This window comes from Sphaeramia orbicularis, chromosome 15 (assembly GCF_902148855.1).
Source record: "Sphaeramia orbicularis chromosome 15, fSphaOr1.1, whole genome shotgun sequence".
In the NCBI taxonomy this organism is placed as follows: domain Eukaryota; kingdom Metazoa; phylum Chordata; class Actinopteri; order Kurtiformes; family Apogonidae; genus Sphaeramia; species Sphaeramia orbicularis.
The window spans coordinates 38,000,520-38,014,823 of record NC_043971.1 but is presented as its reverse complement, the minus strand read 5'-3'; the positions used below and the strand labels follow the sequence as shown (position 1 = coordinate 38,014,823).

The window sequence follows — 14,304 nt, the reverse complement described above, 5'->3', positions numbered from 1 at the left end:
TTTAACTTTTTATTTAGTAACATAAATGCACAGCGTCTGTGATGAGAATTAAGCATGAACCTTTTTAGGACGTAGGGTTTAATTCTGGTTTTGGTTCCTGTGTTCTTAAGGAAAAGCATAGAACTAGGTCAGCAGGAATTAGGGAATGCTTAGATTCTGCTTATGTCCATTAAGTTTATGGTTAAGAGGGCAATAAATACTCACCATCCATCATCCTTCAACATTTTAAAATCAGGTTATACAATTTTGCTGACTCCGGACTTCACTTGAATCTAAAGGGATTGGCAACAAGTTACTCTGTGGAGAATATGGCAACTGGTAGCCTTATGCAGCATTTTTATAAGTAGGTCTCAGTTTTTTATGTATCATACACCATCTTTACACATGTAAGTGGAAGAGCAACACTATACCACTGCAAACCAGCTGTGGTGGAAACATAAGAAAGTGTAGCAATGTCTAAGAAAAGGTAGCAAAGACAAATGGTCGTGGAATCACATGCATATTACATACTCCCTGCATGTTATGGACACTGCAGCAGTATACTGTATATATGAAAATCAGTGCAGTATACCACAAAGTGACTAATAGGTTTGTCACCATGGATACAGTCTACTCTAAATTGCTGACACACTGTAAGCCCGGATAAGTAGAGTTTACGCAAAAAAATTGAGGCAAGTGATTGCACTTAAATGATTTGAGTAATGATCGACTAATCAGTTGGTTTAAGTAGGTTCAACTTTAATGCTAAAAGTATTGAACTTAAACTATTAAGTAGAAAACACTAAAAGACAAGTTATTTGTACTTTAAATCTGTCGTAAAATCAACCCCACTATCCAACCATTCAACTCAGCATTTTAGGTTACACTGACTAATTTTCTCATTTGCAGCCAGATTAATTTATCATTGATTTAACAACTTTTTAAAAGATAATCAAACTTAAAATTCTATTTCTGACCAAAATACTTCGGAAATTATTCAACTTAATATGTTGTAGCATGAATGGAAGTCAACTTAATGACATTTGCCAGTATAGGAAGTGCTCTTAATTTGACAAGACATTAAGATTTCCATTGTACAATAACAATTTTAGATGAACAGTAAAGCCATTGCTCTTCCTATGGCTCTGACTCATGGTGCAGCTCTACAAAAATACAAAAACAAACACAAAAAGGCCAATAAACACTGACATACACACATTAAATCCAAATCAACACTAACACCACAACCCCGCTGAATCCCTGCATAGAAAAATAACACATTTTCAACAACATGTCCAATACCCACAATGCAATGCGAAGATAAAAAGCTGTGGTCATGACTAAAACTTAGTGATTTAATTCCATTCAATTTATACTTTTTCGTACTTTCAACTATGTCTACAAATTAGTAGAATATACTTAACATTTTATAGTAACATCATAAAACTTAAATCATTTAAGTGCATTGTAATTAAAGCATTTTAGTAAATACAAATTCTGTGCTTACAGTGCAGATGTTGATATAAGTTAGCTTTTTGCTATTATACAGAAATCCCTATTGAGTTTTTTGACATAAATGAGACTCTTCATAGTGATCACCAGTGTTGGTTACTGTGTTCTCTTACTTATTAGGTTGTTTTAATGTTTGAAATACGGGGCCAATATGGAGTCACTGCGGAAGTATCTTAAAGCTGCGTATGACTTTCGTCACCAATTTTTCACAAATCTGTAAAAGTCATAGCCTAAGTATCACAAATTCGCAAGTCTGTCTGTGATTACGCACCTGAATCTTTTCCCTCACGGTGACAATTCCGAAGTGTACTCCACCATAAACTGTCCATTTACTCCCCAATATCCCCTCATAGATGACTCATACCCCTTTTACTTCCACAGTTCTGCCCCTTTTGTCCAAATATGATCACTTCCAGATCCAAACTGCCAAATGCAAACTACTGGCTTTAAAACAGCACTTCAGAAACCAGCAGATAAATAACATCACAGGTTCTCCGTCTGCTAATTATATACAGTAAGAAGATGCTATTTTTGACACAAATAGTTTGACAGCGGTAGTTTTATGTACACTTGTAGACATGCGTCCCTCCTGCAGCGCCTGTTGTTGCCTACATTTCCTGCGTTTTCCATGTATAATGTGTGTAAATAGAGGAATCCAGCCCAAACTCCAGCAGAGCAAGAGACAGAAAAGCACTAATTGTTCTAATTGCAACCTACCATTAGACAAAAGATGATAAAGATGGTAACACATTGTGGGTTGGAGCTCAAAGGGCAGAACTGGGAAATGTGGCTCATTTAGTATACATCTAGGTTTCAGTTTTATTACATACTACATCCTACTCAGTGTTTTTGACCAATATGAAACTACATAATAATATACAGGGTGTATAAAAAAAAAAAAATATATATATATATATATATATATATATATATATATATATATATATATATATATATATATATATATATATATATTTTGAAAAATTACCCCCCGTTCTGCATTTGATAATTTTTGGAATTTTCTTTTATGAACGTCGGTAGGTAGGGGATTTGTGGATATTTGTCTAAATTTACAGACCCAGGTTTTCATGCATGAGTGAGCAGGGGCAAATTGTGCAAAAGTTAAAACTGGATTGCGCTGGTTTGGGTTAACCCTAACCCTAACCCTAACCCTAACGTGGCCTGTCGTCAGGGACATTTTCAGGCCTAAACAAGTTGAATTAACTTTGAAAGGCAGGAACAGCTGCCATGGGTAAAGAAATGAAATTGACATGGTGGCCAAAGTGTTAATGCTGTAACCTGGACATTTTGTGGAAAACAAGATGGATGCCCGTTTGTTATGTTCTGACGCACTTCTATTTTTCCCCCTTTGTCTTTTGTGGGTTTTTTGTTATAATTCTTACTTGACTTTTGGGTGAATATTGCTCTCTGTTATTTTTTTTTTTTTTTGCCTTGATAACATTTTTGAAAATATTATATATTTAGTAAGTTTCTTTAATAGATGGCCAATTGTTTTTCCCGCCGGCTGAGATTATAAATTGGACCAGCGCTCTCTCGCCTCCTGCTCTCTCCACCTCCTCCAACGATGCCGGCGTCGGGAGCGCGCACGGTGAGGCACGCATCCGCTCCACTCCTCCACGCAGGTTGCTCCACGCCAGCGGGGTTTTTGTTAGCTTTTTGTTAGCTTATCCTTTTGTTTGACCAGGTGGATCCGGACGTCCTGTTTTCGCTTTTCCTTTCGTTAGGGCTTATTTTTGGAGTTTGCTTTATTTGATAGGGTAGCGGTGCGCTGGCAGCTCCTACGGCCCTGTACAGGGTTGGCCTGTCCAGCACACCGTCCTTATGTTTAGTTTGCCGGTCCACTCTGGTGTTTTTCTTTGTTACTTTGGGCATGGGGGTTTTAAAAAGGGGTTTTTGGATTCTACATAATTAAAAACAACCGAAGAGAATAGCAGAAGAACATACAACTAAATGCAAATAAATAAAGTTTTTTTTCGAATTAAACTCCTTGACTCCCAGTGTCCTTTGTAAATATGTTCCACCCTTCGGGTTGTAACACCGTTGTCCCCTCCCATGACCTTTGATTGGATTTAAATCCCACCGCTACTTCGCACAAAGCAGTTTTAACTTGGATTGCGCAATTTGCCCCAGCTCACTCATGCATGAAAACCTGGGTTTGTAAATTTGGACAAATATCCACCAATCCCCTACCTACTGACGTCCATAAAAGAAAATTCCAAAAATTATCATATGCGGAACTGGGGGTAATTATTCAAAATGTATATATTTTTTATACACCCTGTATAGTATGGCATTTTGAAGCTTAACCCTTTCATGCATAGTGGTCACTACAGTGGACAGCTATTCTACAGCTGTTCTCTTGTATATTCATGGATTTTGTTGTTCTTTTTATTGTTTTTTTTTGTTTTGGTTTGTTTTGTTTTGTTTTTTTACACATATCTTTATTAAAGTTTTAAGACACTACATATCTTTTCTGACATGAATTGGTAACATTATGTAGATCTCTCCTGAGCATAAACCCCCAGAATTATAAACCCTCCCCATAGTTTTCACACAATTTATCAGAAAATACAGGTTTCTGTGCATCAAAAATTAAGCATGTGGTGTCCAGCTGAGTGGACATTTTTGCAATTTCATGAAAAATAGATTCATAAGAATTTTTTTTTTCATTATTATTATTTTTTTTTTTTTTTATGTATTTTTAAAATTTTTTTCAATTATTTTTATTTTATTTATTTATTTTTCAGAAGAAAATTTTCAGTCGCATTGTTTTTTTCATGCCTAAAGAGGAATAAAAACACTCAGGAAAAAATTTTGATTAAGGTTCTCATAATTTGTGCATGAAAGGGTTAATGTTACATTTTTATGCAAAGGATAGTTTTACCAGACGTTTATCTTCATTACAGATGCTTTAAGTCCAAAGAGAGAGAGAGAGACAGCCAAAGAAAAATTAAGTGTTTGTGTTAACCCATAAAAACCCTGACATCCACCACTGAACTAAACCAACTACTGATCTAAAATGATTAATACCTGTTGATTCATTAATCTGATCAATACATGTAAATAACTGGTGTAAATGCAGTTTGTCATCTTTTCATGGTCATGGACATTCAGAGGCTCCGTAGTGAACGTGGAAACACCGTCATCTTCTACAACAGTGATTCACCAGTAAAACTAATGAAATTTGATAAATGACAGTGGATAGAGACACTTTTTTTAATGCTCAGTTATTGATGTATTTGCTGAAAAAAGTCGCTTTTCTTCAGTTTTCATCGTTTCTGATATAATAAGCCCCAACTTTAGTCTGAGCTTTAATGAACATCTACATGATGAGTGAATTAAATATAGGAGATTAAATGATTCGCACAGAAAAAAAGAAAAATAAAGACAATAACAATACAATAAATACTGATAAATCACTTAAAGAAGGTTAAATAGAGAGAAAAATGCATTTTGGGGGTTGCCACAAAAGTAGCACTGGGTTTTTATGGGTTAAAAAGATAGAAAAAAAAAAAAACTCAACAAAGGGATGACGTCGGAAAATGTAAGTCACTCTTGGGTTCTCTTGCTTCATATTTACATTGTATTTGACGTGGAGCATTTTGTTGCCTAGAAAAGCATGTTTACCAAATGGTCCATGTGAGGATTCATTGTGAAACCCAGTTATCCGAAAGCGTCTTCAGTATAAATCATGTCGTGTCACGTCTCAGGTGATGTTTTTTTTTTTTCTTTTTTTCTCTTTAATATTGGATTAAATTCAATACATCAATAAAAATGAGTCGATCCAACAATGTGAATATATTCTATACATCATGTCGACATAACCACAAGAGCCTGTATGCAGATCAGGTGTTCTTCCCCCTCCCCCGACTACATCAGCTCATAATTCACTGTTGAAGGGAAGAATATCATTAGGCTCAAACAGAAGCCCTGTAAGATTCAGCTTTCCTCTGATGTGTGTGTGTGTGTGTGTGTGTTTTACATCAAAGCCATAGAAGGCTATTAATAGGGCCACTAATGGACTCTAATGGCAAATAGCCACATCAGCACTCAGGTTTTTGACTGTGTGGTGAATTTATAATGGAAGCGAGTGATAACAAAACCTAAGTACCTTCTAACTCACCTTTAATTGTGGTTTAGATTGGTGCAATATAAAGCTTTACTTTAACATGAAGGTGGACGACGATGTGATTGGTGATAAGATTGGGGGTCCACTGAGCTTAATGGGACCCTTTTAACCTCATAAGAAATAGAGAAAGAATCCATTTCAAAAAAAAAAAAAAAAGACAATTTTCTCTTTTCTATTTCTTCCAAAAGAACATTTTTAAAGGTCTCTCAGTACTTTACTCAGAAAAATAAATGTTTTAGTTTGTATTGACCCTTTGCATGTTACGTCATGCTCTGTTCGCACCACAAATGAGCGCCATGACAGGCGGCAGAAGTGCCGGACTGCACACTGGAAACCGGCAAATATCAAATTTTGATCTGAATGTTCTCATTTTTGTTTGTTTTTAACCCTGCTTTACATATACAGTGGTCGCACACAACAGTTCCATCCTTCTTCACAGACACCCATGGTTTCAGCTGGTTCCAGACAGAGCCTGGATATGATGGACCTGATATTACAGATAGAGCAGGCTATGTTTGTGTCCATAGCATATTAGCACCACCAAATGCTAGCTAGGTGGTAGACTGGGTTAACTACCATGAGTTACTATGTTCCAGTGGCTGTCATAAGTAGCCTTCAATATTGGCTCTGTTGTTGTAGTGGCTGCCTTTTTTTACCTGCTACACTATGTTATATCGTCGGCTTCCTGATAAAACCTGCTAAGTGACATTTTTGGTTGGGAACCCAGATAGCAATTACCTTTGGGCCGGATCCGCATTAAGGCCTTTACATCCGTTTATAGCTACAGCCGTTTTCTGACTTTGGACCAAATCTGCATCGGATCCGTCTCTCAGCTCTCTCCAGCAGTTCCAGAGTTGTGCTGGCTTACGGATTCGGCCCAGAACAGTCTCCCATCACACAACCAAGACTGATTTTCAAAATTGTAATGCTGATCTGGACCAGAATCGTAATATGAATCTGGACAAGAGTCGTAATACAGATCTGGGCCAACATGAGTCTTGTGTATATTCTCGATGTGATTGAACGGAACTGGGCCAGTGCTGGACCGTTTCTGTGGAAGATCCGTTTCACGGAGCACTACCTGTTTTGGCCTGATGTGCATTTGGACACTGGGCCAGATACGCTAAATGGTTTCGGGCCGAATCGGTCTGCGATTCTGTTCAGGATCCATCCCAGTGTCTCTTTGCTATCTGGGAATAAAAACCTGATATCTCCTCTATTATAGCTTCAAATTTCAGTCTCCTGTGAAAGTTGTTTACATTCTATCATAAGCACCAACATTAAAGGAACAGATATTTTTTGTCATATTTCACAGTTTCCTGTTATATAAACAGTTTTTTGTTTCTCCTGTAAAATTTGCCAAAAGTCACATAGCAGGTTTTATCAGGAAGCCGACGATATGAAATACTGTTATTGTCCTGATGTTGTTCCATATATTGTAGTGGTGGAACTTTACATATTAATGAGTGTAGACAGTAGAAAGGCAGACACTTCAACAACAGAGCTAATATTGTAGACTATGTATGACAGCCACTAACATTATTACACAGTGTTAGTTCATTAGAGCTGCTTTTGGTTACAGTCTATGTGAGTTTTGATGGTATGCTGGGGGAAACATGTTAAAAACATACACAGCTAGCTAGCTAATGTTAGCTGTATCTTTCCTTTGCCATTATGAGATACATTCCTCTGCTATGAGCGCAATACAGCGACTCGGTAATCTAACCTGAGACTGAGAACTGGTATCATCCAGACTTTAGTCTGCTTTTAGATCAGCACCTGTGTATGGGGACACTCCATTTAAAACAGAATGGAACAGATTGTGTGCTTTAAACTCCGATAGACTGGAGGATTTTGCTAGATCCGTAAACGCATCAGGAGGGAGAAGGTATGGGTCGGTAGCTAGCCCTGCTATCGCTAGTTTCTCCAAATAGCGTTCTTTCTGCCATCCAGTAAGGTGAGTCACTTCGCAGGACAACTCCAAAACTTTATTTTCAGTGCTGGTAGCCATAATCCATCGCTCATTCGTTTGTTTGTGGTGCTGCTTTTGCTGTCCACCATGGCATTGCACCCTTAGTCACGTGATAACTGTGACGTTGGTGCAAAGGGTCATTAGCACATATGTTTGTGCCAAGTGTTTCGTGACGGCTTTTTAGGACTTAAAATCCATTAAATCAACACTTGCATCATCATTTGAGGGAAAATGATTCAAGCATCTACTAGGGCTGGGATCCTCCTCCCCTCTGAGAACATGCCTGACCCCATCTGACAATGGCCAAACTATCAGGGCTAGGACCAAAGCTTCCTCTAGGGGTGACTGGGTACCACAGTTTACCATGTTTAGTCAGTTTGCGTTCACTGTACAAGTGGAAGGAAAGTGGAACACCCTTCCACCTACTGTCACAGAGTCAGACAGCTGTGTATCCTTTAAAAAACATCTAAAGCTTTACTTGCACTTCCTTTGACAGTTTGTACTTTGACACCCATACCCACTGTTTCAAATACTTATGATTGTATTTATAACTTTAATGTATTGCTTTTACATTGTCTTAATTGTTTGTCTGCCTTTTTAATAGACTTTGTATAAATTGTTATGGTTCTACAGGGGTTGGACAAAATAATGGAAACACCTTAAAAAATCAACAAAATATAATTTAATATGGTGTAGGTCCGCCTTTTGTGGCAATTACAGCCTCAATTCTCCGAGGTATTGATTCATACAACTTGTGAATTGTTTCCAAAGGAATTTTAAGCCATTCTTCAGTTAGAATACCCTCCAACTCTTTTAGAGACGATGGCGGTGGAAATCGACGTCTTACTTGAATCTCTAAAACTGACCATAAATGCTCAATAATGTTGAGGTCTGGGGACTGTGCCGGCCATACGAGATGCTCAACTTCATTAGAATGTTCCTCATGCCATTCTTTAACAATTCTAGCTGTATGGATTGGGGCATTATCATCTTGAGGTGAAGGTGTTTCCATTATTTTGTCCAACCCCTGTATCTCTGTATTAACTGTTGGTTGCCTGCCTGGGATTATATATGCAAATTAGCTGTTAGCTAACTCTGGTCAAATAAACAATAAACTAAACTAAAGCAAATTTAGAGCCTGGTTTAATTTTACGTCACAGCAAAGTTTAAACTTTGTCTTAAAATTGAGAAGGATTCATTTTAAACACCCCTTTAAGCATCACTTTAACGTTTTACTTTAAATCAGGATGAAATTGAATTATATTGCTTGAAAAATTTATAATTCAATTTACAATGTGACCAACTTCACATTTACGGTTTCAGATGTTTAACTTGTAAAACTGCAGCTAAGTAAAGTTAAAGGACAGAAAGAGTTGACAGGTAGTTGTTATTAGTTGAGTAGCTGAATATCTGTAAAGATACTACGACCTTACCCAAAATGAAAAATTGTTTAAAAAAAAAAAAAAAAAGTCAACTATGACCAGGAAGTGTTTTTTTTTTTTTTCTTTCTCTCACTTTACTTTACTGTTGCCTTTTTTCTTGCTTTGTTTTTCTAATCTTCTATTAGTTGCTCATATTGTGTATTTTATTTGGCTGACAAATGTATTTGTATCAAGTGATTTCTTTCAGTAATTTTCTCTAATCTGGGTAATATGAGTGAATTCAATTGATGTATTTGTCATTGCAGGACATATGGGGGTTGCCATTTCTTTGCCAAAAAGTCAAAAACAGTTAGCCTGCATTACTGATACAATAAAAAAAAGAAAAAAAAACAAAAAACATTTCACTAAATAATACAGAGCAGCCACAAGTACAGATGTTAACCTCCCCTCTTTGATGCCTATGTCCACACAGCACATAATCAACTGTGATAAGATCTAATCCTGGACTAAACTCAGCCTTGTTGTTGCTTAATGGGCTGGGCTGTAAAGTTGATTCTTTAGATCAGGGGGCCAAATGCAGCCCGCCAAAGGTTCCAATCCGGCCCGTGGGATGAATTTGCGAAGAGCAAAAATTCCACAGTCAAGGCTGTGGAACTCATTTTAGTTCAGATTCAATATGATCTCAAATAAAATAATAATAACCTGCAAAAAATAATGACTCCATACTTTCTTCTCGGTTTGATGTGAAAAAAAAAAAAAAAATTACACTATGCCTATAAGTAATGACCACTTCAGATTTTTTTTCTTTGTTTTAGTGCAAAAAATAATATTAAATTATGAAAATTTTTAAATTTATAAACTATCCTGTAAAAATAAAATGTGAATAACCTGAACAAATATGAAATGTCTAAAGAAAAGTATGCACAATTTTAACAATTTTCTGCCGGTTATTAAGTGTTTAGTGTCTTTGTAGATCTGATCCATAATGCACATGTTTAAATGATAAGTTGAGGCTTAAAATTGTTAAAAATTGCGCTTATTTTCCTTAAGAAATTTCAGTTTTTTCAGGTTATTCACATCTTTTTTGTTTGCATAGTTTATAAAAGTAAGTATTTTCATAATTTAATGTTTTTTTTTTTTTTTTTTTGCACGAAAACACAGACAAAAATCAGGAGTTGTCACTATTATTTATATGCTATTATGCTATTATTTTACCGGTCCGGCCCACTTGAGATCAAATCGGACTGAATGTGGCCCCTGAAAGAAAATGAGTTTGAGACTTCTGCTTTAGATCCAGGTGTTTGTTACTAATAAGTCTTTATCTATGTCCCCCTGAAGGTAATGCTATCCAGGCTTTTGGGAATGGGACAGATGTCGGGGTGTGGCAGCCCATGTCCCCGGTACAGACCACCACCTCCACCACCACCCCCTACCAGAGGAACCGCGAACGCAATCCCAACACCATCGATAACCACATCAACACAGACCCTGGCATCTACCACTTCTGTGGCAGCCTACAGGTTAGACACACACACACACACACACACACACACACACACATACACAAGGGGATTTCAGATTCCGACAATGGTATGTTTGTGCACTGAGGGATTTCATCAGTTTTTAGACAAATCTGATCTTATGACTTGAAAACTTTTCTACTCGATACAAAGAAAGTTTAGATTTACTGGATAACTGAAGTGTTTGAGTTGCAGATGTGTTGTATCTGACCTGCTGATCTTTAGTCCATTTCTATCAGTCTGTCTCTCTGTAAATCCAGTGTCTACAGAAGATGGATTGTTCTGTCTGTATCTGTATCTGTGCTTTTCACTCCACTGATTCACAACCTGTTTTTATGCATCTCCATTTGTCCATAGGCTGTTTTCTCATGCTTTATAATACCCAGTGTGTTAAATTAGACTAGCAGCTATTTTATTTTATTTCTGAAACATTTTATTGAACTTTTGCAACATTAATTTAATCGTCACTCCACGACACAAATCTCAGCAATCAGCATCACAGCTTGACAAAGTCTATTAAAGCCCAATACACAAAAGACACGCAAACCCAGACCAGAATTAAAACAGTTTTAAAAGTTCGGCTTTTGAGGTGGGTAAATATCACATTTTGCTTAAATTCAGACACAAGGGTGTTCCAGAATTTAAAAAAATAAATAGAAACTACTACACGCCTTCTGTAAATTTCAGTTTTTCTAACTTGAGATGTGCCAGAACTTCATTCCACCCATTTACGCTGTAATGGGAGTTTGACAGATTTCCAATGAATCAGCACCACCAACTGTCAAGCCAATAATAACTGAAAGGCCTCGGCTTCATGCTGTGTGCTTCTAAGTGTAATCACTGCAGGAGCTATTCGAAATAATGCCGTTTCTGGATCTTCTCATAACTTTTTACCACTTTTCACCAGAGAGTGTTTCAAACATGGCTGACCAAAAAGATATGTGATTCAGGCATCTGGGTCAGTCCACCTCAGATGAGGTGATAATAGTTTTGGATTTTTCATTGTAGTTTAGTTTTATTTAGTTTTGACTTTTTTTTCTCTAATTCAGTAAGTTTTAATTAGTTTTTAGAGCAGGTTTGCTAGTTTTTATTAGTTTTTGTTATTTTCTAAATACTTAGTTTTAGTCCAGTTTCATTTTTTTCATATCTTTTCTCTTCTTAGCCGTCGAATTCAAATAAATCCCAGACAGGACTCTGCTGCTTTCTCCCAACTTTAGTCTCCATGTTTCCAGGTAGAGTGGGGACGAGAAGACGACACTAAACCATAAGTGACCACAAGTGACAGACCGTTAAATATCATATGGTGCCACCAGCTAAAATTGCTTGAGGGAAATAAATCGATTTCATATCAATCTGACAGACAAAGCCGAAAACTAAGGGAATTTTATCGAGAATTTTTATACGTTTTAGTTAGTTGTGTAAGCACACAATACAGTTTCAGTTGGTTATCATTTTTTTTCTTTTAATTATAGTTTTTGTTTATTTCAGTTACTGAAAATGTTTTTACTGTACTCCCAACTGTACTCCCTGGGAGTACAGTTGGTGTCGGCTGCTGCCTTATTGGTACAGACAGCTGCCTGTCAGCCAGCTGAGCCCAATTAGAAAAAAGAGAAAAAAAAAAAGAAAATGTTTTTACAATTCTATTTTTCGTCATTTCGTTAGTTTTCGTTAACGATAATAACCTTGGTGATACCACAGCTGGATAAGGTACATGTAGGCTCTGTTGCACATCTTCTGCACTCAATACACAGAATTTACTAGGAATCTTGAGGTAGGCCTATATTCAGTCCCACACTGCAAAAAACAATATCTTACAAAGTGTATTTTTCTAATTCCTGGTCAAAATATCGCATCACACTTAAAATAAGACATAATTACCTAAAGAGTAACTTTTCAGTGAGATATAAGAACTTATTTTCAGACAGCAGATCTTGAAAATCTTATTTCAAGAAATCTTACCAAGATCATTTTCACTTGTTCCATTGGCAGATTTTTTATTTTTTTTTTGCTTGAATTAAGCAAAGAAAAAAAATCTTGAATTAAGCAAAAAATTAAAGCATCATATTACAGTGGTTTTGTTTTACTGTGTGTTTAAGGGTCGAAACAGGGTGGAATAACAGAAAAAGACAGAGAGGAATTGAAGTTTGACAGGTTTTTACTAAATAAGGCACTTAGAATGTACATCAGTAAAAGATTTAAGATGTTGAACATGAACTGTGAACTGGAACACACTGAACAACAAAGATTTGAATTTTGGCCCAGTAGTTTTTGTTTTTCTAAATCAGTCCAGCTGTTTTTTGGCACCTGAGTGAACTCAAAAAAGCAGTTTCACGGTCAAAGCTCAGTAAAAACACAATTAAATTTTTTTTTTACAAAAATCGCAACACTGCAATCAACAGTAAAAACAAAAAAACAACAAGGAAAATGGTGTAAAAAAAAAAAAAAAAGGGAAAGAAAAAAATTTTTAAAAATTCATTAAAAAAAATAAACTTTGACCTACGTTTCCCAAAATCGAATGGCATGTATTCTGGGTAACGGGCAATCTATAAACCGAATTTGGTATGAATTCAACCAATAGTTTTGCTGCTTAAGTGTTAACAAACAAACCAAAAAAAGAAACAAACTGAACCAAAAACAATACCCCTTGCCTCCCCTTTGGGGGTGAGTTAAAAAACAAAATAAGGAAAATAGGGTAAAAAAAACAAACAAAATAAAAAAGCCAGAAAAAGGGAAAGAAAAATATTTTTTAAAAATTCATTAAAAAAAAGAAACTTTGACTTACTTTTCCCAAAATTGAATGGCATGTATTCTATGTCACTGGCAATCTATAAACCCAGTTTGGTATGAATTCAACCAATAGTTTTGCTGCTAAAGTGTTAAGAAACAAACCAAAAAAAGAAACAAGAAAAGCAATTGGAGAGCACAGACCTTCGCCAAGACAGATCTGCCCCCCACCCGATCACCACCAAAATTTAATAATTTCTTCCTTGTGCCAGTATCAACATTTCCTGAAAATTTCCTGAAAATCTGTCGATAACTTTTTGAGTTATCTTGCTAACAAACAAACATGTACACACGCAAACACACAAAGCAAAGAGATCACAATATGTCCTGGCAGAGGTAACAAACTGAACCAAAAACAAAACCCCTTGCCTTCCCTTTGGGGGCGAGGTAAAAAACAAAATAAGGAAAATAGGGTAAAAAAAACAAAAACAAAACAAAAAAAAAAGCCCAAACCGTCTAATTTTGTAGTGACTTGGTCTCACTCTCTGCTCTGTGTTTCGCCCCCGATTCCACGGGGGGCGGGGGGTGCACTGAGCATGCTCAGACGCTATGGAAAAACCACGGTTTATTCTATCAGCACGTTTTGAATTTTGTCCTATTGAGGAAACGGTTGAATTTTTATGAACATTCAAAATAAATCATACATTCAGAACGCTCACCGCAGACACATCAGGGCCTAAAGGGTTAAAAAGCAGAACACCAATCCACTTTAAACGTAGAAATTAAAACTCAGCACTTGGTTTTTCATTTGATGCGCTCACTTTTTTGATTCAGGTACCAGAAGCTGCTTTCCAACAACCGTTTCATGTATTTTGTCATGTACAGGGTTTGTGGTAGCCTGTGCTGTGTCTGATATCACTCTGACTGTGTGTTTCTCGCTTGCAAAGCCCTCTCCTGCTGTTTGGGAATAGTAGTTCAGTGGCTGATGAAACAGAGGGATCACTCACGGCAATCCTGAGCGCTGGAGATGGGCTCCTCCTGGGTCACAGAGGAAGTCAGGATAAT

At 36.6% G+C, this 14,304-nt stretch overlaps 1 protein-coding gene across 2 annotated transcripts in view; it reads left to right on the top strand.

The window, feature by feature from the left end:
• Window positions 1-14,304, top strand: part of gfra1a (gdnf family receptor alpha 1a) — a 334,792-nt gene that overhangs the window by 284,474 nt on the left and 36,014 nt on the right. For both annotated transcript variants that reach the window (XM_030156164.1, XM_030156163.1), the window contains one exon: window positions 10,334-10,515. In XM_030156164.1, the coding sequence (XP_030012024.1) occupies window positions 10,334-10,515 (182 nt within the window). The remainder of the gene's footprint in view (window positions 1-10,333; window positions 10,516-14,304) is intronic.